The sequence below is a fragment of the Echinops telfairi genome, unplaced genomic scaffold (assembly GCF_000313985.2).
Source record: "Echinops telfairi isolate 266 unplaced genomic scaffold, ASM31398v2 ScPeMD7_41;HRSCAF=154, whole genome shotgun sequence".
NCBI lineage: Eukaryota > Metazoa > Chordata > Mammalia > Afrosoricida > Tenrecidae > Echinops > Echinops telfairi.
In genome coordinates this window covers 3,035,643-3,063,248 of record NW_022103939.1, presented here as the reverse complement: position 1 = coordinate 3,063,248, position 27,606 = coordinate 3,035,643, and the positions used below count along the sequence as shown (strand labels likewise).

Here is a 27,606-nt window from a genome sequence, read left to right as displayed (position 1 = left end):
GTAGTTTTGGCATCCTCAGGGAACTCAAATTGTACTTATTTTAAATGTTCTTTGAGCTGGGGAACAAAAGGAAATTTGAAGTGGCAATATAAGGGCTTTAGACTGGATAAAGTAAGATTTTCCAATAAATTCCTAGTCCTTGGTACCTTCAGAGAAACAGCAGATATATTATTGTGATGCAAAAATCCTTAGCATAACTCTCCCTGCATATTTAAACATTTTGTTTCTTATAAAGTACTATATATTTGAACTGAAAACCTAGAAGCAATACAATATCTTATTTTGCTTATGTGTACTAAGTATTCATGCATTTATTCATTCTAAAATTGCTTGAATATTTCATATGAGCCTCTCATTATGCTAATGACTGATATGATGGAGTGAATATTAAAGACCACTGTATTGTTCTTCAGGAGTTGATATTCTAGCTGAGAATAAGTTCCTAAGGTATTTTATTAAAAAACATATGTATGTAATGATGTCACAAACATATGTGATTACAGAATAATAGCATTTATAATTTAAAACTTAAAGCCAAAATATGCTATAGATGTTCATGTTTAAAAATTAGTGAGTGTGTGCAAAGAAAATTGGATTCTTGGAGGTAAAAAATCAGATCAGTAGAATTGGTTGAAATATTCTCTTAATAGAGTTTTATTTGCCAGGAAAGTGGAAAAAGGTACACAACTATATTTCTAAAGAGAGGCATTGATATAGGTACCTTTCTGTAAAATCATATTTACTTCTTAATTTTGTAATGTATTTTAAGAGGCAGCAATGGAAACTGCTAGTTTTCTTTTAAGGAATACACTCACAAATGTAAAATCTTAGTATCAGAGCGCTGAAGAGATTTTCTTAAAATTTTAGAACTACTGAGGACAGTGCCATCTAAAGGTAAGGGCATCATGTGGATTTATTCTCTGGGTTCTTTCCGGCGGAAAACCCAAGCTCATTTCACTGTAGTATATTTCATTCTAGATAAACACTCATAGCTGACTTAGCTTGTAAATTCACTTGTTTCTTCTTTACTTTGATCAACTCTTCTTTGGACAAAATTTCCCCACCACTTTTTCTCGGATTTGGCGGGTCTTCACACAGTATACAATGGGATTCATCAAGGGCGGCACTAGCAGGAAAACATCTGCCATGAGGATATGTATCATAGGAGACACATTCCTTGCAAAACGGTGGAGCATCGCTGCACTCAACATGGGCACGTAGAAGATAAGCACCACACAGATGTGAGAGATGCAGGTATTGAAGGCCTTGAACTGCTCTCTTGGGGTTGCAATGCCCAGCACTGTCTTTAAAATCATTATGTAGGAGAAAGTAATAAACGCCAAATCCAGCATGGTAGAAAGGGCAGCACAGAGTCCGTAGATAACGTTGACTCTGTTGTCAGAGCATGCCAACTTCATGACATCCTGGTGAAGGCAGTAGGAGTGTGAGAGTAGTTTCTGATGACAGTATCTCAGCCGTTGCAAGAGAAAGGGAAGAGGTAGGATCAAAAGAATGTTTTTAGAAGTCAGTAAGATCCCTGTTTTGATTACTCGAGCGTTGGTTAAGATTATGCTGTATCTTAGAGGGTTGTGGATGGCCACATAGCGATCAAATGCCATCACAGATAGCACAGAGGCTTCAGTGACTGTGAACAGATGAATGAAGAACTCTTGGGCAAAGCACACAGCTGCACGAATCTCATGAACATCAAAAAAGAATAGTCCTAACGTGGTGGGTAAGGAAGAGAGGGACAGCCCTAGGTCAGAGACAGAGAGCATGGATAGGAAATAGTACATGGGTTCATGTAGACTTGGCTCTGTCTTGATTAAGAAGAGGATGGTACAATTTCCCAGGAGAGAAAGAAGGTACACAGATGAGAATGGGATGGATATCTAGGTGTGAATCCTTTCCAGCCCAGGGATCCCAATGAGGAGGAATGTCAGAGCTTCAGTGTGTGTGTCATTAGGAGGAGACATGACAAATAAGAAGATATCTGCCCAGGTGCTTAACTCAGTGCAGCAAGAAATTCAGAAATGAAGTTTTGACCAACCGTGTCCCTTTGTGGTAGGTATGAGGTCCATCGTAAATATTAAGAGGACTAGCTGAATTCTTAAAATCAATTTTTCCACTGTCTACCTTCAGGCTGTAAAAAAGACCAAACACATAAATAATTTTGTCAGTCAACTTGGATTTTGCTTATTTATTGATTCCAGACAATCTTTTTACCACATTGAACCAACCAGGACCCACACGTCTCTTCCTGGTGTTATTTGGGGCAGTGAATCAGAAAATTGCATTCGATATGCCAAATCAACTCTGGTTCTACAATATTTTAATCTATTGGGTGACAGTAATTTATTAACATATCATTTTAATTTTAAATATGAGAATCCAGACCCACAAATTTCAGGATAAGACAAAATGGTAAGAAATATTTGAAGAATAATTAGATATTAAGGAGTTTCCGAGGGAAACTGTATGTGGATCCTCGCTGGCTAGTTGGTTACTCCTTGAGCTGCCAATCAAAAGCCAATTGAACTCATACGTCTCTGCAGCCTTTATAAGATTTGCAATAAGGATTGAAAACCCAAGTGGGCAGTTCTCTGTCCTGTAGAGTCACTGTGAATGATAATTGATTGGATGACAGTGGATTTTCTTTTTGTGAGGCTGTACAATATACACAGAAACTATAAGTTGGATACTGCTAAGCCAGAACACAATTTGAGAAGAGGGGAAAAGAAAAAAAGAATATAAGAAAAAGGCACAACGACAGAAGGTGTGAGAGCAATTTAGAGTATCAAAAGTGCAAGCCTTCTTAAGAATTTTCATAAATATTTTAAAGATCTAATTGTTTCTTCTTCAAATTAAGCAGTAAGCAGGCAGAAAACATTTTAATACATAATGTCAATTGATAATGTATAATGTAATTGGCAACTGATCATGTCAATTGATAATTCATGTTAAACATTTCAGAATTGAGGTTGACTCCAAGCTTCTTTACAAGAAAAATTCTAACTTTTAAGTTTCTGTGCACAGGTTGAGAAATTGTACTGTCTTCTACTAAGACTGGAATATTTCAGTTTTAACAAAGGGAATTTGAACTCTGACATGCCCATCTGAGTTCTAAGACTATTTGAATCTCTATTTCTTGTGTAAGCTCACGATCAGTTAGTCAATCCTAACTCACAGCGACCCCCTCAGTGTTATAGTGACCCGACCTACAGTACAGAGCAGAACATCTGCAGGTTTCCGAGCTGTAGCTCTTCATAGGAGTAGCGCGTCTCCTCTTCCTCTTCCAGAGCAGCTGGTCAGCTCCAACAGCTGGGCATGCTCACTCTTAGATTTGGCTCCCTTTTAAGATGATGAATTGGAACTTCCTGCTATTCACTTCCTAATAAAGGTGAAGTGATACTGGGGAAAATTCCAAATGTATGGAATTTGCACCGTACAAACATATCTTTGGATAAAAGGACATTATTTGAAGCAGAACTTGACCTAAAAATTTAGTAGAAAAAAAACCTACTTTAAATGAAGCCAACATGTACTTCTTGCACCTCAAGCTAGATAACACTACATTAAAATATTCTGATTTTTTTATGGGTAAGAAGAATGCAGAGTGGGATATGGCATATGTTATGTAGCTCAAAACTAGAGCTGATAGGGGAAAACTGGTACCATCTATGGAATCAGTAGGCTCAGAAACAAATCTAACGGTTGAGGTACCTTCTATGTGTTGCCTAGCATTAGAGTAAAATTTACGAATTATTTATACCACAAAGAAAGTAGGTGATTTTACCTATCTATACAGTAACTACTCTAAATCATCCTGAATAACTGACCTTTGGCTAATGAATATTAGTTTATTCCAAATAATAGCATCAACTACTAATAATATTGATTACTACCTAAAGCTTTCTACTTCATGGATAAGTGTTCAGTTTATCTTTTCTTCATTTAGTTGAGTTAATATCTGCTTCTAAAACTTCTCATCTTCCTGAATATAGAATATACTTTCTTAGGTAATTTGTTTATTTCCCTTAGCAGTCCTTGCTTAGTATCTATCTTCTCCTTCTACAACTATATAAGGGTAAAAAGTATGATCACAATACATTGGTAAATTTTTATTTCTAGTGTGGTGAATGGAATTTAGTTATATCTTATTTAATTGAATATAATTTCTCAAAGTTGAAAACAGCATTAATTTTTTCCCATTAGCTATCTATTCTATAGGCTAAATTTCCTCTATTCCATCAAAAGCACATATATAATTTTTGTTTGTTTTAAGTCCCCACATGCTGTGGTCCTCAAACATCAAAAACATATACTGATACCTCTTATCACATCAAAACAGTTCCTTGGTTCTTGGAGAGAATGAATATCTTCTCCAAAGTCATTCTCTTAATACTTTTTCAAATGAGTTAGAATTTACTGTCTAACCAATATATCATCTAACCAATAGGCACCCTCCCTTCAACCAGGCCAATAGTTGGCCTATAGACTATTCCAAGACACTGGCAGTACCTGGCTTCCAGGACAGTATAAATTATTAGTGTTCCTGATATCATACTGGCTGTTTTTTTTGATTGGCTTTACACTTCTTGCTAACTTCTAAATATGTGAGTGATCCAGCGTGCTATCCAAGAATCTTTGGGTCTACCAATATGGTTTGCCATGGAGTCGAACTTGATTCATGGCTGTTCCATAGGACGAGCAGGACTGTGCTATTTTGTAGGTCATGAACTTCAAGAGTGGGTCATCAGCTTCCTTCTCCTATGACATCAATGGTGAGTTCTAAGTGCCAACTTTTTTATTAGAAAGTGAGATATTAACCATTACACTATCAGGGTTTCTCTTGGTAACACAGTAATACACAAAGAATAAATATTTGGAATTTAGAATAAAGAGCAATGCTACAGATAAGGTCATAACAACCATTTTGTCATTTTATTCATCTTCTAAAACTCCTTATCTGAGCTTGCTTTTTCAAACATAAGAAAATTATCTCAAGTCAAAAAACTTTGACCATTTGTATTCTGGAATTTTTATCATCACTGTCTCAAAGAGTACCTATTTTATAGAAGTAGTAGCTGTTGAGATTAAATTTAAATATACAGGGTAAGTACCCTTAAATGTCAATATTTTATTGTCTGTGCTCTCATTTTAACTTCTATATAGCAGTATGATTCTGATAAATAATTTATATAGATAATATTTTTATTCCTCATATAGTTATTTTATCCATTTTTTATTTAAGGGAATAAACATAGAGAGGCACACTAATTCGTTACAACCAAGAGACATAAAAAAGGATAACCATGTGATATTTGAGATATAACCCATTTCCACACCTATCGGCTGCACTGAGAAATTCTAAAACTTGCTCCTATATTTTTTACACCAATCCATACATTCTATCTACCTTAGAACTTCTCTAAGACTCTCAGTACACGTGGGCATGTTATGGTTTGCATTTGTTTAACCTTTATTCCAGCTCAGCAGGATCTAAATAGTAAGTACATAACTCGACCATGCTGGATATTTTGAGGGGGCAGAATAAGATCTTACCTCCTTTATCATTATTTCATTTTTGCGGACTATGATTCTTCACTCTGAAATCAATGGTGAGAAATTTATTAGAAATAAGGAGTAGAAAAACTGTTTAGATTACTCCCTGATACTTCTTGTGAGCTTTCTCTTATGAAGTCCAAAGAGCCCCAGGGGGATGCCAATAAGGATCTATTTAGAGAATAAAACCTCTCTATGGAAACCACTCAAATAAGATGGCCCAGGGGACGAAGACCTAGCCTGAGTGAATAATGTTGGCTCATGTGAAGGAAACTTAATATGACCAGTACAGGTGGACTTATTCAAACTCACAGCTACTCATGAATTCTTACTTTTGACTTCATTATTTGTTGATGTTATGATTTATTAGTACATACTTGGGTAGGTCATCTAATTAAAAAGATGACCTTAATTTCTTAAGTTCAAAAGAGAACAAACTGTCATAATTCCATACTACTTCCCAATTAAACTTATGTTTCTTTTCACATCCTCTTTGGTCATTTGAATTTATTCTGTTTGAATAATCTGTTTAAGTATTTTTTCCATTTTTATATTGGTTTATATGTCTTTTTTATCAATTTGCAAAAGCTTTTTATATATGCAGGATAAACCTTTGATTATTATGCACTGTATCTATTTTCTCCCACTTTGTTGATTTCTCCCACTTGAGTAAGTTAATCCTGTTCTTTTGATCAATGACATGTTAGACTATGTAGAGTTATATGACACTGGTTTTGAAAACAAGGGATGCTCTCCAGTAGAACTATGAATACACCATGGGCCAACCATCAATGTAGCTCGTCTATCTTTGCTATATAAATTATATTTCCATGTTATAATATAGTAATCATATTATATAATTAGAGATATGGAAATTTGCGATAAGGTCACTATGATCTTAGTTTTTTTCAATAATGTTTTTAGTCACAGAAGTCTTCACTCCTGAGAAATCACATCCATGTAGATAATCGGCAATAACGTCTTTAAGGGGGTGACAATGCTCTAGTGTCAGAGTAGGTATACATTGGTCTGTTAGCTGCAAGATCAGCACTTTGTACCCACAGGTCACTCTGCCCGAGAAAGACGAAACTCTTCTTGCAAATTGACAGCTTTGGAAACCCTGTATAGGGTGGCTCTCGGTCAGAATTGACTCTGAAGCAATGAGTTTAGTTTTGGTTTTAGACAGGGTTTCTTAAACTTCAATGTGCAAAAAGAATCAAGATTTTGATGAAATGTATCTTCTTGTACAGTAGGTCTGTGTACTTTTTTTCACAAGATGCCAACCTAAGCTTGTGCTGCTGATCAATAGACTACTGTACATTGAGATTGCTGCTTTTGTGCTCTACAAAATAATTCTGGTAGCTAGAAACCAATCTGTCAGTTATGTTTGATTTTCTCAAGTGATTAATCTTATTGGAGAATCAAAATAATAAGCTAATAAACAGACAAACAACTCCTCTGTTTTCTGATATATATATGTATATATCTATATACATATATATATATTTAATTAAAAAGTAATATCTTCTTAAGACTTATGCTCGGAAATGGGACCTGACTGGTGAAAATGGTCTTCCCCAAAGTAAGTTGATTAAGTTGTGCTTCTGTTGTGTTAAAAAAGTTGATTTTATATTTTAAAAAATATCATTTTCCCAGATCCTTAAGAAATGTTTGAGGGGTTTCCCATCCAAAAGTAAATTTGCTCTTTCCCTTGATCACGTAGCAAGAGTGAGAGTGTCACTTTCCCTATTCTGATAAGGAAAAATCAGTTGATGAGATAGATCAAAAGGTGGGAGAAAGAAAACTTATCAGCTGAGTAGTTAAGAAGTGTTCTTTATAATGTTGAGAGATGATTTTTCTCCTTTCTGAATTTCATTGGTTCTTTAAAACAAAAATTAAGAATTAACTGTCACTCTTGTTCAGAAAGAATAGTGATAAAAATTACCTCGAGAAAATATTTTCCCTTGCATGTATATATGATCTCTGGAATGAAATTTTAACTTTCCTCCTGCCTCTTTGTCTTCACCTCTATTCTTTTCAACCCCCAAAAGACAGACTGTTTTCCTTCAAAGTCCTATTTGTTAGTGCAAAGTAATCGCATTATTTTCCCATGATGAGCCTTTACTCTGTCACTTTACTGAGTAATTCTACTAAATTGCAATAAGTTTCTGGTTGACTTTCTGGAATTTTCGATGTACAGGATCAGATAATCTGCAAATAGAGATGGTTTTGTTTGCTATTTATCAGGGTTGATGGCCTTTATTTCTTTCTTGCCTTATTGTCCTTGCTAGATTTTCTTTTGGGATCTATCCTTTTTGGAGTTTATTGAACTTCTTGAATGTATGATCTTCTGCTGTTTCATGCTATTAGGGAAGTTTTATTCCAAAACTCTTTGACCATTTCCTCGATGCTTTATTTTGCCTCTTCCTATCTTGAAATTCTTATCACATTGAAGGTATTCTTTTTGATGGTGTGCCACATCATTATTAGGCTTTTCATTCATTTTTTCTGGTGGTGGTCAATTGTTTTTCTAACAGATTAGCATTACATTTGTCTTCATCTCGAGTTCTATCTGTAATTGATTCAATTCTACTCCTTTGCTCTTCTAATGAATTATTTTGGAAATTTTAATATTAATATTCTTGACTTACACTTATTTTGCATGATTTCTAACCTCCCATTAATTTTGTCAATTTGTTCTTAACTGTTTTTCTGAATTCTTCTATATTTTTTCTGTGTTTGACTTGATTTTGCCAGGCACTTTCTTGATTTCTTCTTTAATCTGCCATAGAGGTCTAAGTATAATTCGTCTGAATTACTTATCACATTACTTATCTAGTTTCTAAAGCATTTGTTTCTGGAAGGATCTTTGTTATTGTATTTGATTCCTAGCTTTAGCTATCCAATCCTGTGTGTGTGATTTGAAGTTATATATAGTGTCCACAATATTGCTTATTTTGCATTTATTTTCTGATTGTATATTGGTTTGCTTTATCCTAATATATTTTTATTTTGATGTAATATATCTGGGCGTAGGAGTGTGTGTGCTATTCCAGTTTCTAATTTGACAATTTTGGGTACTTTACAACAATATTATGTAGATTTGATAATTGGTGGGAGTGTGGTCATGAGCCTCAGATCACTGGTCTTCTAGAGCAACTTAGGGAAGGTTGGGCAGGGGCTCGATGTTTTTTGTCATCGATCCAGTGGTGGGTTGCAGCAGCTTGGGCCACTACATAACTCACGGGTTATGTAGTAGTTGTGACTGTTGAGTCTGGGTAGAGCTCCTGGCCCCCACAACTGGGGAAAAAGCTGGACACACAGAGAGAAAAAGAATCTGCTGAATGCAGTGGAAGGTGTTGGGTGGTTAGACACCTGCTTCACAGGATTTTCAAAATGTGAATGAAAGAAGGAAAACCATATTTCAAAGAGGTTTGGAAATGGTTACAAGTAAGATGAAAGAAGAGGGAAAAACAGTGGAATCACCTTGGTGAAATCATTAGTCACCAAGGACCTCTACAGTAAGAATGTGCACCCATTCTGGAAACATTCACCACAAGCCACACAGGGGTGGGAGTGGGCACTTACATATTGTGGGGTGGCAGGAACTGGCACCTGCCATTGGGAATCCAAAGAAAAGGTGGAGGAAGTAGAAGACCAAAAAATAAAAGAAGGAGAGGAGAAAGGAAAGAGTTAGGAAGGAAACAATAGCGGATGACCAAGAAATAAAAGAGAACATTGGTGCAAGCAAGGGGTAGTCACCAAATATGACTTTTGCAGTAGTACAGTGTTCTCCACACATCACAAATGAACTGGATGAATGTTGCTGACCAGTTACAAAGGAGGAGGGGGTGGTGAACCTGCTCCACTGAGTCAATAAGAGAGAGAAATTATTGTGGGTAGAAAAAATATAGGGGGAAAGACAGGAGGAAGAATGAAGAACTAAAAATGAGAAAAGTAAAAGAAAAAAATGTTGCACAGTGCTGGAATGGTATATGTGGGTGTTTGACAGGGAGCTGGGTGGAGGAACCGCTGATCGCTGGAGCTTGTACAGTGTAAGGAGAGAGAGATAAAACCTCCCTGGTTGCTGATCATCTTTGTGAGTATCAGTTTAGTGCCAGATGAGCAGAACCGGTTAGCTAGCTCTAGACCTAATTTTAACACTGGTTGCTACAACTCAAATGGCTGCTCTGTGTGAAGCCAATAGGTTATTCTCCTTTCCATATGCCTCCTTCTGTGCTGTTTTCATTCCATCTCTTCCTCTTATCAGCATTTGATCTAATGGCTTATCTTTTCATTAGAAGTTCTGCGTTTCAGGATTGCCGTCTATATGTGCTTCCATAAGTTTCTTGAGTCTTTCTTACAGAGGCTATGTGCACTATATCTACCAAACCTGCCATCTTTGATTCCCTCTCTGAACGACTGGGTTTTACTTCTGGTTTTTTCCCTCTTAATGAAAGATAACCATACATTTCAGTTTAGATGCTAATTGGTGATAGATGAGAAAAATGAGTTTGCCATTCATAGTTAAAAATGCTTTAAACCAAGTGTATCATCACCCAGTCTCCATTGTTACTCAACTATTTTATTCCAGGTCTTCTATAAGCTTGCCTTTAAGTGTAGCAAAGACTTTTGAAGATAACATTTCGGAAATCTGTACCTCAAAGGAAAAATGCCCCCCAGGAACTTCTTAAATGGTAATGAAATCAGGATTGTGAACTGAATTTCTATGAAGCATACACGTTAGATATTTGTGGAGAACATCCTATGAGATCTCCCTTTCTCTTTCACGTGCAGAGTCTGAGCACCCTGTAACTGGCTTTTCTTGAGAAATTGTCACATTTATTTTTTACCGTTATTATGCTTGAACTGGCTTTTGTGCAACTTCCAGACTAAGGATATACTATAAAGATGGAATATGCTATCCGCTTCTGAGGGCTTAGCCACTGAAAACCATATGAATAGTGGTGGGATATTGTCAGCCCAAATCAGAGTAGACCAGGACACGAACGTAGTAAAGCTTTCAAGACTTCCACTTGCTGATCAGGCAAGACTCAAAATGAGAAGAAACAGCTGCTAACACATGCAGTAAGAATTTAGGAAAATTTGAAGTCATCATAACTGAAAGGGAATGTATAAACATGAATATCTTAGTCATTAGTGAGCTGAAATGGGCTGATAGGAGCCACCTTTAATCCTATGTTTTAATAACCAGGGAATGACGAATTCAAGAGGAATGGTATCACATTTGTTGTCCAAAAAAGCATTTCAAGAACTATCTTGAAGTACAATGCTGTTTATGATTGGATAATATTTACATTTATACAAGAAAATCCAATGATTATTCAAATTTACTCATCAACCACAAAAGCTAGTGATGAAGAAATTGAAAAATTCTACCAACATTTTCCATCTGAAATTGATCAAATAGGTAATCAATATTAATTGATAATTGGTGATAGAAACCAAGCTAGAGATTGCTTTATGCCATTATGGAAAAACAAAGACTTCTTCATTGCGATTATATATTCAACAGCATCAAAGGAAACGATACACGTGGACCTCACCTGGTGGAATACACAGGAATCCAATGGACTACAGATGAGGGTAGAGACAAAGAAGACGTTCATTATCAGGAGCCTAGATCAGCATAGAGACCGACAATTATTGCTAATACATACTTTAAGGTTGAAGCTGGAGAAAATTGAAACAACTCCAGAAGGCCAAAAATACAACCAAACGAGTATTTCCATCTGAATTTTGAAAACATCTCAAGAATAGATTTTACTTACTGAATATTAACAACAGAACACCTGATGGGCTGTGGGATGACATCAAGACCATCATCCATAAAGAAAGCAATATTTTACTTAAAGGACAAGAAAGAAAATATGAAAGTGAATGTCAGAAGACCTCCTGAAACTTGTTCTTGAATGCAGAGTACCTAAAGTGGATGGAAGAAATGGTGAAGTAAGTAGCTGAATAGAAGTCCAGAATGTGTAAATCTAGAGTGATAATAACTGTATTAATAGTTCCTTGGCGGGTATGGTGGGAAGTTTGAGGGGAAATGAGGAGCTAATAATGATGAGTCAAAGAATGAAGAAAATATTCTAAAAGTTATTGTGATGACAATTTTACACCTGCTCTTGATGTGATTGAATTGTATAATATATGAATTACATGCCAATAAAACTGTAAGGGAAAAAACAAAATTTCAAAGAACAACTTGAGAAGACAAAGTATTACAATGGAGTGTGCAAAGACCGAGGGCTAGGAAATCAAAAAGGGAAAATTTCTCAGTGTATCTCAAGCTAAAAAAACTAAAGATAAATGCAAGCTTTGAGTTCCAATATGGAAAGATTATATTGACAAAATAGGAAGGAAGCATCAAAAGAAAATGGAATGAATACACAGAGTCATTGCACCAAAAATACCTGGTAAACATGCAAACATTTCAAGCGGTAGTGTATAATTAAGAGCAAATATACTGCAAGAAAAATTTCTCAGAGCCCTGAAAACATTAGCCAATAACAATTCCAGGAATTGACAGAATACTAACTGATATGTTTCCACAAGCTGATAAAGCACAGGAAGCACTAATGACAAAACATTTTGAAGTTAGATAAGTGACCAATTACCTGGAAGGGATATATTTTTGTACCCGTTCCAAAGTAAAGTGATCCAACAGAATCTGGACATTATGGAACAATATCATTGATATCACAGGCAAATAAAGCTTACTGAAGGTGATTTAACAGTAGTATGGCAGCACGCCTACAAGGAGCTGCCAGAAATTCAGGTCAGTTTAGAAGTGGACATGGAACTAGGAATAGCATTGCTGGTGTCAGAAGGATTTGGCTGAAAGCAGAAAATACCAGAAAGATGTTTACTTGAGTTTTATTGAGTGTGCAAAGACCTTTCTCTACATGGATCACTCTGGATAGAATAGAATAGAATGAGAAGTCCACCACAAGTCACTCTGTTGATGTGAAACCTGTGTGTGTACCAAAAGACAGATGTTGAAAGAGAACAAGGGACTACTGTGTGGGTTAAAATCAGGAAAGATATTTGTCAGGGTGCATCCTTTCACCATACTTACTCAATCTGTATACTGAGCAAATAAACTCTAAAAACCAAAATCATTGCCATCAAATAGATAGATAGTACATTGTAGCAGGTCCAAATAGAGTAGAATTGTTCCATATGTTTTCCAAAATTGTATTCCTTAAGCACACTGACTATCACATCTTTCTCCAACAGAGGAGCTAGGTTTTGAACAGGAGACCTTCCATTTAACAAATGACCTCTTTATCCACTAGGCTACCTGGGCCACTTCCAACATCCACAACCAAAAATAGTTTTGATGATAAATTGATTGCATAGTGTTCTCAATCTGTTTTTTCCTCAGTGTGTTTTATGTTTTACACACAACTCACCCAAATACACGCACACACATATTTGATTTGCTTGTATTTTGCAGAAATAGAATTATTGCATATATTTTCCTTTTCAGTTTTTATCCAATAAATGATACACAAAATTTATCACAACACATGCATATTTATTATCCCCTTCAATTACAGACATATATTTCATAAAACAGATTTTGTTTTGAAGTATTAATCTCATATCCTGACAAATACATGCCTTTTATTTACTTTTAATCAGTTCATCCAGAATTCTATCTATTCATTCATCTTTTATATACCAACAAATCCATCAATTCATTAAGAGTTTCTAATTGAAGGCTTGTTTCACATCAAGTATCAGAGTTTAATTTTTGCTACTTTATAATAACAGCAATTTATAACTTGTGAACTGAGTGGCATTAATTGTTTTCATTATTCACCACTTTTTTGTGATTACTTGCATGTTTCTATGATGCTGAAAACGTTGCTACATGTATTTAAACACTAGTAGTTGGATAGATTTCAGTAGAATTTCTAGACTAAGGTTGGGAAGAAAGGCTTAGTAGTTGAATTCCAAAATTAACTGCTGAAAATTCTAAGGAATACAATAAGAATATTGCCAAATCCAGTTCTGGAAGGCGAGCCCCCTAGATTTGCAGGCACTCACAAAGCAGAGTGGTCACAACAATGGATTTGAGTGCATCAGCAGTCATGAAGAGAGTTCCGGACTGGGCACTGTTTTGTTTCGCTTTTCACAGGGTCTCCGTGGGGTAGCAGCTGATACTCCAATAGCATCATGATGAAATTCATGTACGTGGTTCTCTGCTCCCATGGAGATTTTAGTGAATCTGTGAAGCCTGTCATAGCCTCCTCTTTTCAGTCTTTCATGTCCCCCTCATGTGCTCCGTGCCTGATTCTTTTCTTGGTCTGTGTGCATGGCTGAGTTACTGTGGGAACATTTCCTCTACCTCAAGAGGAATTCCGTGTTGAGTCACTCTTTCCCAGCAGAGCTGGGAGAACTACAAAAGCACCCGTTTCCCCAGATACTGAATGCCCCCACCTCCTGTCCCTGTCTGCTTACCTGTCTGATTCAAAGAATCAGTGTCATGCATTCCTGTGGCTTTGAAATGGCTAATTATTTTTGGGCTCTAAAATCATTCACCCAGAAGTGATTTGGAACAAATCCAGACTCTGCTGGGAAAAGTCTTGAACACAAGCCAAATTTTCAGCTCCAGAGATCAAATACTGTGGGAAGGTTGGGGGAAAAAGATGAGTTTTGGGTTCTAATAGTTCCTGATGTAAAAATGAAATATAAAAACTTCTATACACTTTAAAAACACTGTAGTTGAATTTAGAGATCCCATGTTTCCAAAATGTATGATCCTTAAACCAGCAGTATTGGCATTACCTGGGAACTTCTTAGAAATATATAATATTAGGCCCCCTCAAAAATCTATAGAATTAAAATTTGTATTTTTATGAGGTGCTTGAGTGATACATATGCATGTTAAAGTTTGAGAAATACTGACATACTTCCAATACATAATTATCCTTACCTGAAACTTAATCATTAATAAGTCACTCATTTATTTTCCTAGTGAAGTCTCATTTGAGTGCTTGGTGAGGTTTAGGTGGTTGCTCATGTAAGTCTGACCTGTCCATTGTCAAGGTACACACTTTGTCAAGGTCCAGAAGAGCCATCAGAGGGCCATGGGGACTATGAGAGCCAGAGAAGCCTCAGTGAATATGGATTGAAGGTTCTGCCTTTATAATAAAACACTTTTCAGTCATATAATTTTTAATATTGGAAATCTCTATTAAATACCTCACTTCTCTGACTATAAGACAAAAAGTATACTTTACACAGATAATTGTGCCAATAAAACAAGATAATAAATGTCAATATATTAAATATGCTTGACACTCAATATATCTATCATGTGTCCTAGATTTAGAGTTCTGAAATATATATTCATATTTACCTTTAGTGGAATACGTACTCATGTACAACTTGCTTGCACTCTTATTAGTAGGTTTGGGGTTTATTTTCTTTGTTTTTGTTTTTTTTTTCATTTAGTAAATAATAAGTTCATACAAGTCACCTTGAGGAGGAATCAACTCGATGACAGTGGTGTGGTGGGTTGGGATCTTCTAGCTATCAAAGACTACACATTTTCTGGCAATGTAAATTGAAGAAGCAAGTGTCTTTACTCTGTGAGTCTATAGTGTACCGAACGGGCATATAAACAGAGGGGAAATTTATTTACTAATGTTTCTATACTAGGAGCCTCCAAAAGAAAAACAATCTTTTACAGCTAAAGCTTTGATTATAGCCCTCCAAGGGTACAGGTAAATCTGACGTGTCCATCCTAAAGACGTCTAAGTCTTTAGGTTGTCCTTGGCTACCAACATTGGCTACAACCCAACCAGTGGTGATACAGAAGGAAGTCCTGGTTATCAGCCTCGATAAAGATTACAACCAATCAATCCCTGGAGAGGTTCTATTCTGTAATGTACAGGATCATCATCAGTCAGAACTGACTATGGCAAAGTGAGATTTGGATATGAGGTTGGGAGGCCTAGCTCAGATGGAAGAAGTGAAATTCTCAATTGTCATTTCTTATGGAAAGAGGAATGCGTCAGAAACTAGAAACAAAACAAGTAGATAACTGTTGTCGAGAGAATACAGGAATAATTAGAGGAAAATTGAGGATTAGGCATTGAGAACGTGGATGTTTTGGAGCACTAAGAAGATTTGGAAAGGAGGGGTTTCGTTTATCTTCTTTTATTTTTGATATGGACTCTGAGTAAATTTTAGTGGCATTTGACAAAAGACATCGACTCCTTATTTGTGCTTTCACTGTGCCTATACCCCAAAGTTTCTAAATTGTCTCAGATCAAAAGAGAATCAGGGTACAGTGGTATTGATGATATAAAATTTACCATTAAAGATAAACTGCTTGATGGTGCCAGGCTATTAAAAGATATAGCGTCAGGGGTATTAAAGATGGGAGAAGGATGGGGAGGGAGGGGATAAAGGGGAGCTGATATCAAAGAGTTCAAGAAGAAAGAAAATTTTCTGAAACTGATTGTAGTAGCAATTTTACAATTATGCTGGATTCTTTTGAATTATGTAATGTTAAAACATCTGTAAGATCCCCCAATAGAATGATTAATTAAAAACATAAAGAAAGAAAGGTAAACAGCTTGTCCAACTTAATAAAATCTTTTTTACAGTTAAGTAGAAGTACAATTGTTAACATTTCAACTATCACTATAAAACTATTTATATTCTAAACAGCAATTTATTCATCTTTTATATGAGGGTAGGTGACATGATCTATGTGAGGTTTTGGTGAACACACTTGTATTTTGTGACTGGGAGAGATGTTCAGAGTTAAACTGTCTCTACATCATGTCTCCTACCAAAGACATAGCTGTTCCCATATGCAGCATCAATTCTACCCTATATTCCGAGAGAGGGACGATCGAGCCTGAGACTGGGGGTCTTTCTAGGAGGCACGCATGAAAATGGATTTGCATCAGCAGGAAACTGTTCAGAGCATAGAGTGGTGAATGTATTTGGCTTACTTAGACAGTGTTTGGAAGGAAGCCAGGTACCTAATGGCTAAGCTCCTCATTGCTGAGAGGTTGGCAGTTATAACCCCATTACTGTCTCCACAGAAGAAAGACCAGACTGTTTACTCCAGGGAAGATTACAACGTAGAAAGCTATAAGTGGAAAGTTCTACTTGGCCACCTATGGCTGCTTTGAGATGAAAATTCACTCAAGAGCACTGAAAACAAGAGGGTGTGAAACAGCAAGGCCCCATTAGTGGTGCCTGCAAGAAGAAAATATAATTGTGATTAAAATCAATTGCTAAGAAAGGTTGATGTGCAGGGTGGCAATTCTGGAGGTTCTGGGATGAGCAAAAAGCAGTGATCATCCACTTCTACCTGCCTGTCCGCTATTGGCCATAATGCTACTCACGGAGTCATTTTATTTCATTTGAGTTATTTGAAGAAACGACATAGAAGGGAACCAAAAATTCTGTCCTTTGGAGGACATGTTAGGTGCTTTTAGTTGGCATCTGACTCATGATTACCCCTTGAACATTGGACCATGTGATCCATGGAGTTTTTTTATTGGCTGCTTTGGGGAATTAGGTTATTAGACTTTTCTTCCTCGTCAACCTTAATTTGTAAGCTCCACTGAAGACTAGCATCCCAGTAGCACATGAGTTTGATAAGCAGATGCTGTTTGTAACTTGAACTGACAGAGAATTGTACCCAGCTCTCTGGCATATAAAGCAAATACGTCTCTCACTAGACACACCACATGTAGTCACTGGAGAAGGACTTCTGGAGGCCCAGACATGGAATTGTCTCCACGGAACCTCTGTCTTCTTCATAAAAGAGGCACTCAGGCTGGCATGTTGCATTCACATCTTGGGGCACTGGGTTGAAATCTGGTCCCTCTTTCCCTGTGTAGATATAATCAATACCCTCCCCTTGGGTGGGTTAGTGCCTTGTGCCCCCACTACCCATTTCTTTTTTATTCTTTTTCCTTTCCCCCCTCCTTTTTAGTTGGCTACTATATGTATCCCTCGATTTGTCTGGCACCTATCCTACTTCCTGGTTCTCACCCCAGGGATGTTTGTATATAATAGCTTTTTCCCTATGCCCCTTTCGCGTTTTTTTTTAAAGCTTACCTCAGCGGACTCATGTTGTACTTCCCCTTTTGTGCTTGGCTTATTTCGCTTAGCATGATTTCCTCCAGTTCTTCCCATGCAGTGATGTCCTTCATGCGTTCATCACTGCTTTTTAGTGATGAGTAGTACTCCATTGTATGTATGTACAACAGTTTTTTAATCCACTCATCAGTTGATGGAAATTAGGGTTGTTTCCAACTCCTTGCAATTGTGAACTGTGTCCCAATGAACATTGGAGCATAGATGTCTGGCCGTGGTTTGTTTCTTGCCTCTTCTGGATATGAGGAGCTGATGCCGGGGGCTTAAATGGAGAGCAAATATTTTGAGAATGATGAGGGCAATGAATGTACAAATGTGCTTTACAAAATTGATGTATGTATGGATTGTGATAAGAGTTGTATGAGCCCCTAATAAAATGATTAAAATATATATAAAAGAGGCACTCAGGGGCACTCCATAAGAACTGATGCTTGATGGTTTATTTTTAATTTTAATTTAGTGTCTGTTTACTTTGCTTCAGTTCTCATGTCAGTATAGTGAGATATTGTTTATAATAATCATTATATACTTATGTGATATAAAATAAGTATAATGCTTAATTGTGACCGTATTGTGTACCAGATCCAGTGGCGCGGTTCAATCTTTACTACTAGTATATGATGTGAAGGAACTACATTACAGATAAAGAAACTGAGATTTTTATGGTGCTAAATCACTTGCTTAAAGTGTAATGCCAATTAGGTAGTGAAGGTAAATTCAACCCAGAAAAGTTTGATTTCAAGGCCCTGTATTGACATATTATTTTCTGTAATTGTATTTCTGTGACTCAACTTATTTTCAATGCTTTGTTTTCCCCAAAATACATGTATGATCAATCTCTTTCTGTGTGCTTTTTGCTCTCTTCTGTAACATCTGAGATATTTTATGCTCCAATTTGTGTCTTTACAACAGCGGATGCTATTTCCTTCCTCAATTTTATTCTCTCTTTTCTCTTCAGCTTCTGGACAAGATCCTATTATTACATGAATTTCAAAGGCACTGTTCTATAGATAAAACTATACTAAATAATTCATCTGTCTCTCTCTCTCTCTTTGCCTCAAACTTTTAACAACAATATCTTCTAACCCGAGATTTCTCAGTGGTTCCTTAAACAAAACTAAGGCTTGAGGTCTTGCGGACTCGTCAGGTGTGAGATAAGCATGAGTAAGAATACACCTGTGATTCTGTCATCACTCTGACATGCTGGCCACTCAGCCCCGACCCCTGCATGGGTAATGATGATATTCACTGATCCGGAGAGAGGGACATCTAGTAGCCTGAGTCATTGAGTGTTTCTGGCATGGCTATAAAAGATGAATGGCTTCTGTTAGGTACGCATATTTATGCAGGGTGAAGAGTAAGCATTTGCAATGCTGCTTGCCATCTTAAGAGCTACACTTTTCCTACCCTGGTGCCTGGCCCTCCCAGTGCCACCAACCACAGACCTTAAAGGATGGGAGTTTGTTAAGGTAGGTGTTCTCATCAGGGACGTATTACTTCATGTTGACCTTTGTAAATTCTGGGCAGTTCTTTGCCTTTGTAGACTCTTCTTTATATATATCTGGCAATGCTAGTAGGAAGAGAAATAAATTGCTAACAAAAATCTTTTTACCTATCTAAAATTCTTTTTTTTAATTTTCAAAAACTTAACACATTTTGAGTCTCTGAAAGTATTGCTGGCACTACCCATTCTCTTTACTGTGCCTGCGTACGTCAGGAGCTTATCTTCCGTAAGCTTAGTCTTCTATATGGCATAAGGGGAACGCTGACGGACTGCTCAGATCTGTGAGTTTGTGAGGTGGTGAGCAATCATGAGAAGTGATTTAACTTGGCTAATAGATCTTTTCACTGACTAGGACATGTCTCAGATTGTTTGCTACATGCTTTCAATTACTCACGCAATCCTCAATTTGTTCTAAACCCAGTCTGAAGTACCAAAAATATCCCTAAAATCCTGACCATTGATTTTAATCATGTATTTTGTAGCTGGTTAGAGATTCAGTCTAGTATTTGTGAAAACCTGGTCTAGAAAAATATGGTAACTTATTTGCTTTAAACCACCTAGCTTAACAGATAACAAAAGTGCCGTAAGAATCTAGAATTATATGCAGATAACAATGGAAGCACAATATAATGTACTAGTCAATTAGATAGTCATGGCTTGTTCTAGGCAAATGAATTTTTGTATTAGACAGGCATAAGTATTATATGATTTTTGTGGTTTGGCTGTATCATTTCAAATTTTTTGTGATCACTTCATATTGAAGCTACCTAATCAGAATGACTAGTGTTCTACCTGAAATTTGTGTACCCAACCCTGACCTGAGACAATTTATAACTAGCGTTCTAAGCACCCAGTGACTTAAGCTTGAGTTCCCCTCTCTACTTGAATTAGGGCTTGAGCATTTATCTCAGACACGCTATGAAACCTACATCAGAGCCAATTTGATTCAACACATCCCAAGGCTCCACCTCTTTGCAAGAGGCCCTGCTTAAAAAATCAAGCAGCAGCACTGCAGATTTGCCCAAGTCTTGGGAGAGTTGGGGCCATAAACTTGTGCTCATGCATTGTTTTTAATCAGACTGCCCTCGCTGAAGCAGAGCAACCATTTTCACGACTATTAACCATGATGGGCCTGTGCTGGCCAGCTCAGGCCTCTTTGAGGCTTAACAATGCAAAGTCACTGCTTGGCATTATTCCAGAGAGTGCAATTTTAATTTAATGTGTTTTCTGTGTAAATGGTGGACTCAGGAATGATGCTATATGCAACCTTGTTGAGCATGGTTAGTGGCCCTGTGTGGGCAAAATAACAGGGAAAACCCCATTGGATTCAGGTATGGAGAAGGTTTATGGAGTAATCAGTGCTACATGGGATGGAACAATGATTTATAGAAAGATATCTTAGTGATTTGGCCTGAGTGGTGTATTTCCTTGATGTAGGTGAAAGGGGAACTGCTTGGATCAATAAATCAGTGATCTATGAATAAGGGTGAGTGGTTACAGAATTCTAACAATACAGTCTATTTGAGTGGAGTTTCTAAAATTGCTACGAATTATGTGGTTTAATTTTCCACAATCTGAATTTGTTTTAAATTGCAGAAAGCATTTATAAAAGGAAGCACTTTTCTCCCTAGTTACTAGCTTAAGTGGAGCCTTAGTAATTATATTTTTCATCCTTTGAACTTCATGAAAATTAAGGCAAAACTTGAAAGATTTGTGTCCCACTTAATTTTTTTTTTTTTTAAAAAAAACTTTAATCATTTTATTAGGGGCTCATACAATTTTTTTTTTTTATCAATTTATTGGGGCTCATACAATTCATCACAATACATAGATCAATTGTGTAAAGCACATCTATACATTTGTTGCCCTCATTATTCCCAAAATTCGCTTGCCTCTTGGGTTCCCGGAATCCGCTCATTTTCCTTTTTTTTTTTCCACCCCCCTCCCCTTCCCTTCCTCCTCCCCTTTCCCCCATGTACCCTTAATAATTTATAAATTATTATTGTATCTTATATTACACTGTCCGGCGTCTCCCTTCACCCACCCCGCTGCTGCCCGTCCCCCAGAGAGGAGGTTATATGTGGCTCCCTGTGATCTATTCCCCCTTACTACCTCCCCTTTCCCTCCTGGTATCACCACTGTCACCCCTGGTCCTGAGAGGTTCTTCTGTCCTAGATTCCCTGCGTTTCCAATTCCCATCTGTTTTTATCTTATTAAATAAATCAAGCTAGTTCTTAAAACAAACCATGTTTACTTTTATTTGTGCTCAATTCTAAAAGTACAGGGAAACCTGAGTGACAAAGCAGATCTTTCTTTTAACTGCATTTTTATAGGAAATGCAGAAATCAGTGAATATATTCACATTAAGCACTCTCATAAGAATTGTAAGCTAGACTAAACTAAGACATGAACATTTATCTTCCAGCATTTTTAGTACAACTATGGTTCAAATATACATGTAGGATATAAGTCTAAAATCCAAGTGATATTTTTATTAGAATTTAAGACAGAATAGATGAGATTGTAAAGGAAATCACTGGGGAAAATGAGTAAGGTGATTAATAGACTGCTTCAAGTATTTACTGGAAAATAATTAAATAGAATGGCTGTAGAAGAATCCACTGAATTCTATGTTTTATTGTTCACAGATTCTATCCTAACAGAGAATACTTGAATCAAGCAGAAAATCCAGAGACCATTTTCTCTGGGAAATTCACATTTCATATCTTTATTATCTGTATCATTAGAGCTATCTATTCTGGAACTTGAATACTTTGATTATTGAGCATTTATTACCTAGTTTTCTAATTCAATTTTATTCAATCACATGTGTTTAATACTATCTGTCTCATGTCATAGAGAATCAGATACAGTTGACTCTATCTGATTGATAACAGGACCATTAAGAAGGTCAGATAGACAAAGCACTTTCTCTCAGGGCCCTCGATGAAGGTTTTGTCGTTCATTGTTGATACTATGAATACTGTGGTTTATATTTTGTGCCTCTAAGTAATCACAGTTGCTTGTCTCTCACACCAGGATTATTTCCATCGATTTTTCGTGACCAAGAAGGAGTCACCTCTCCTTACCCAGGGAGAACAATTACGATTCCTGCAGCAGTTTTTCCGTCTGAACGTGACAGGCCTACTGGACAAACAGACATTGGCTGTGCTGCGCCAGCCCCGCTGTGGGGTACCAGACGTGGCTTCCTACTCAGTCTCCCCAGAAAGTCTCAAATGGAATGAGCAAATTCTGACCTATAGGTACTTGTTAAGACCTGGAGGGCTGTGAGGGTAATTATGTCCAAGGACGTCATCAGTAGTCTACTTGGACTAGCTGTACTGTTTTCTGTTTTCTCTGTTAGTCTTCCCCAAGCCCCAAATCTATGTCAGAGAAACTGATTCTGCAAATTTTCCTTCTTTCTCCAACCTAACTTTAGAAAATGGTACTAACATCTATTCCCATGGCAATATTTTTTCCCTTGTGATCATTCTCATTAATAGTAGCAAACAATAAAAATAGACTCTAATTTTGCACATTTACTCTGCAATCTTCTAAGAATCCAGTATTCTGTTTTTAATTACATTATCTATGTTTTCCTAGGGTTATGTGTGTCCATGTACTTGCTGTTAGGCCTCACTGACTCTGTTCCAGCTCATAGCAGCCCTGTGTACAACAGAATAGATCCTGTGCCATCCTAACAATCATTCCTATGTTTTAGCTTACTGTTGGAGCCACTGTGTCAATCCAATTTATTGAGGTCCTTCCTCCTTTTTTACTGCCCTCTGCTTTACGAAGCACAATGTCCTTCTTCACGGACTTGTCTCTCCTGACAGCACATCCAAAGTATGTCAGATAAAGCCTTGCCGGTCTTTCCTTAAGGAGCAGCATTATGGCTGTACTTTTTCCAAGACAGATTTGTTTGTCGTTGAAAATACCCAAATACCTTTGGTAGCCCATGGTATTTTCATCTTTCTTTGCCAGCACATCATTCAAATGCATCAATTCTTCTTCAGTCTTTCTTATTCCACATCCAACTTTCATCTGTGTGTAACACAATTAAAAATATCCTGGTTTGAGTCAGGTACACCCTTGTCCTCAAAATCATTTCCTTGCTTTTCAATACTTTGGAGAGGTCTTTTTTTTTTTTTTGGAGAGGTCTTGTACAGCAGATTTACCCAATGCAACGTGTCCTTTGCTTACGTAGCATTAATGGTGGATCCAAGGAAGACAAATTCCTTAATGACTTCAACCTTTTTCTCCATTTATCATGATGTTACCTACTTGTCTAGTTAGGAGGATGTGGATATTCTTGACATTGAGGTGTAATCCAAGCTGAAGTCTGCAGTTCTTGATTATGCATTTCAAATCCTCTTCACTTTCAGCAAGTGAGGTTGTGTCATCTGCATATCACGGGTTGCTAATAAGACTTCCCCCAATCCTGATCCTGCATTCTGCTTCATCGCATCCAGCTTCTCTGTTTATTTGCTCAGCACATAGATGTAAATACAGCGAGAGTATACAACCCTGACACACACCTTTCCTGACTTTAACCCATGTGATTTTCCCTTGTTCTGTTTGCACAACCGCCTCTGGATCCTTCCACATGAACACAATGGAGCAGTCTGGAAGTTCCTTTCTTTCCAACACTAGACCTCGTTTATTATCTGCCCAATCGAATGACTTCATATTCAACGAAACACAATTCGACAGCTTTCTCATATTCTCTGCTTTCAGTCACGATCCATCTGATATGAGGAATGATATCGTTTGTTCCACGTCCTCTTCTGAATCCATTCTGAACCTTCGGCAGTTCCCTGTCAATACATGTTTACGACTGTTACTGCATGAATTTCAGCCAAGTTTTACTGGCATGTGATACCAATGATGTTGTTCTACAATTTGAGCATTCTATTGGGTCACCCTTCTTTGGAATGAGTACAACTATGGATCTCTTCCAGTCAGTTGGCCAAGTAGTTGTCTTCCAAATTTCCTGGTATAGACAAGTGAGTGCTTCCGGTGCTTTAGCAGCTTGTTGGAACATTGCAAATAGTATCCCATCGGTTCTTGGAGCCTTGCTTTTGGTTAACTCTTTCAGTGCAGCTTGAATTTCTTCCTTCAGTACCATTGGTTCTTGCTCATATACTACTTAAAATGGTGGAATATTGATTAGTTCTTTTTGGTACAGTTTAATATTTCCACATTCTTTTGATGCTTCCTGCATCATTCAATACTTTACCTGGATAATCTTTCAATATTGCAATTCCAGGCTTAAATTTATTCTTGATTTCTTCCAGTTTAAGATATGCAATGCTACATGTGTACTTCCATTTGGTTTTCTAAGGCTACATCTTTGCCCATTTCATTTTAATATTGTACTTTGTCTTCTTGATCTGCTCTTTGAAATTGAAATTCTCTGTAACGTTCCTCATTCTGTTGCTTCATCATTTCCCCCCCCCATTTTCCTTAGCTACTCTAAGATTAAGTGCAAGTGTGAGAGTCTTTTCTGATACCCACTTTGATTTTTTTCTCTTTCCTGTTTTTTAATGATGATTTGGGTTTTTCATGAATGATATTCTTGATGTCTTCCCACAGCCCATCAGGTCTTCTGTCATTGATGTTTTGTGAAGAAAATCTTCTCGAGATATTTCTGAAATTCACATAAGATAGACTCAAGCTTGTATTTTGGCTCTCTTGACCTAGTTTAAATTTTTGAAACTTAGATATGAGCAATTGCTAGTCTGTTCCACAGTTAGCCCCAAGCCTGCTTTTAGCTCCTGGTATCGAGCATCTCCATCATCTCTTTGTAAAGACGTAATCAACCTGATTTCTGTACATTTCATCTGGAGATGTCCATGGGTATAGTTGGCATTTGCATTCTTGAAAAAAGGTATTTTCTATGAATAATTCTTTGGTCTTGCAAAATTCTTTCATGCAATCTCCAGCTTCATTTCTATCACCTGGACCATATTTTCCAATACTCTTCTTTCCTCTTCATTTCCAACTTTTGTATTTCCGTGGTCCATACTTTTTATGTATTTTAATTAAATGTTAGATCAATTTCAGACTAAAAATGTTGGTAAAATTCTTCAATTTCTTCTTCACTGGCTGTAGTGATTGGTGCACAAATTTGAATAATAGTTGTAGTGATTAGATTTATTCAAATGGGATAGATATATTCCTAACACAGACAGCATTGTACTTCAAGATAGATATTGAAATGTCCTTTCTAACAAAGACTGCAACACCATTCCTCTTGATTGTGCTAGTCCCAGTGTAGTAAACCATAAGATTTTCTGATTCAAAATGGCCTAAATGAGTCCATTAAATTCATTAATGCCTAGACATCTTGAGTTCCATTTCATTCTTGATGACTTTCTACTTTCCTAGCTTCATACCTCATACATTCCAAGTTCTGACTGTAAGTATATTTTTCAGCTGTTTGGTCTCAGGTTGAGTCATGGCCCAACAGCAAATGAAGGTCCCAGATGACTGATTCCGCAAAGCTTCACTTCCTCTATCATATTGTCACAGGTTTTCCTTGAGAAATCATTTTTCACTCACTCATATTTGAGTGCTTTCCAATCGCAGAACTTATCTTCTGGCATTTTCTCTGACAATATTCTGCTTCTGTTCATGAGTTTTTCAGTATCTGACAATATTTCAGTGCTGTCCACAGTTTTTTTGTGGCTAATTCTTCAGAAGTGGACAGCCTGTTCCTTCTTCATAGTCGGTTCTTAGTCTGGATGTTCTGCTGACCCCTGTTCATGTTAGATGACCTGCTGGCATTGGAAATATCAGTGAAATTGCTTCCAGCCCTACAGCAATGCACACGCTGCCACAGTAAGGCAACCTGACAGACAGGTGGTGGCTGTGTATACTTAAGATATGGTTTTAAATCATTTCTTTGTCTCTCTATGTTACTCTATTAGGGTTCTAAAACATATTGGAAAATAGATTTTAAAAATCTAGCAATATTAAATGTTATAGCATAATATACATTTGATTTAACTTGACAACCCCCACCCCATACACACACACAGTAAATTGTCACAATTATCCTATAAGACAGTGGTTCTCAACCTTTACAAAGAATAAGATGGCAAAGTGGGATAAGGATTGATTGAATTGCTAACAGAAGAGTCAGTGATTCAAACCCATAGCCCACAGTGTGTACAGGAGAGGGGAAAGATGAGAATGTGTGCTATTGTAGTGATTTCTAATAGGAGAAACCTTACAGAGCAATTCTGTTCTGGCCGACAGGGTCACGATGGATCAGAATGGACTCATTGGCAGTAGATTTGTTGTTCATTTTTTATAAATATGTCCATAGAAAGTTTCATTCCTGTTTAAATACTTCAGTTTGTTTGGCAAAGACTCAATTTTTATACAAGAAAAGAAAATAGGTCTAAGAATTTAATTGACTTGGCTGAAAGTTTAGTAACTCCATTTTAGAGTTAGAGTAATCCCTCTAACTTTGAGCTATTCCACTGAAATATTTCTTTATGCAGGATTATCAACTACCCATATGGCTTGAAGAGATCCACAGTGAAAAGTATCATGCGGGCAGCAGTTTCCATCTGGAGCAGTGTGACTCCCTTGGTCTTTGAGGAAGTGGAGAATCAAGATGCAAACATCAAGATGTCTTTCTGGGCTTTGGGTAAGAACTGCCAAGGGAAGGGGAACACTATGTTTCATGTTAAAAGGTAACATATTCTTGCCTTTAACAAAGACTCAGCTCACACAGTTATGTTTCTTAATAAAGGAAATGAGGGAAGGGCAGGGAAGGGAAGGAAGGAAGGAAGGAAGGAAGGAAGGAAGGAAGGAAAAAAGAATCAGTCAATGCTCTTATGTGAATCAACCCATCTATCACACAGGGAAAAAAAAAATTAGTTTAGGGGACTGCTAAGTTGCAAAGTGTGTGCATTGCCATTGTGAATACGGTGAGACTAGGGCAATTGCACATTTCCCTGTCACAGGTGAACTGTGTAGCCCTTGGATTGTTGAAATACTAGTTGATGTGGATCACATCTTTTTATAACAATCTGTAGAGTTTGAATTTTCTTTCCTCGTTTCCTCTACACTTAGGAAAGAGGATTTGGGGTCTAACTGAAGTAGCTAGATATTTGCCCCACACTATGGTTAGATACTGGGCTGCTAACCTTAAGATTAGAGTTCAAACACATCTTCTGCTTTATGGGAGAACAAAGACTGCCTGCTCCCAAAGATTTGCACTGTTGGAAACCCTGTGATCCACTTCCCATCCTTACATATCTTTTTCTTGGTTGCTATGACTGTGAATTTGTCCTTTTGGTTTGATTACCTTCAATGAGTCCTTTGTAGAGTTAGCCTGGTTACTTTCAACCATTTCTTTGTGT

General features: G+C 37.0%; 1 protein-coding gene and 1 pseudogene across 1 annotated transcript in view; one reads left to right on the top strand and one right to left on the bottom strand.

Annotated features, from left to right (window-relative positions):
* Window positions 1–1,034: 1,034 nt before the first annotated feature.
* LOC101660974 lies at window positions 1,035–1,976 on the bottom strand (annotated as a pseudogene).
* A 17,111-nt stretch (window positions 1,977–19,087) lies between these two features.
* MMP26 (matrix metallopeptidase 26) overlaps window positions 19,088–27,606 on the top strand; it is an 11,900-nt gene continuing 3,381 nt past the window's right edge. The window contains exons 1-3 of the mRNA XM_013008553.2: window positions 19,088–19,193; window positions 22,268–22,491; window positions 26,740–26,888. Of these exons, the coding sequence (XP_012864007.1) occupies window positions 19,095–19,193; window positions 22,268–22,491; window positions 26,740–26,888 (472 nt within the window). The 5' untranslated portion in view covers window positions 19,088–19,094. The remainder of the gene's footprint in view (window positions 19,194–22,267; window positions 22,492–26,739; window positions 26,889–27,606) is intronic.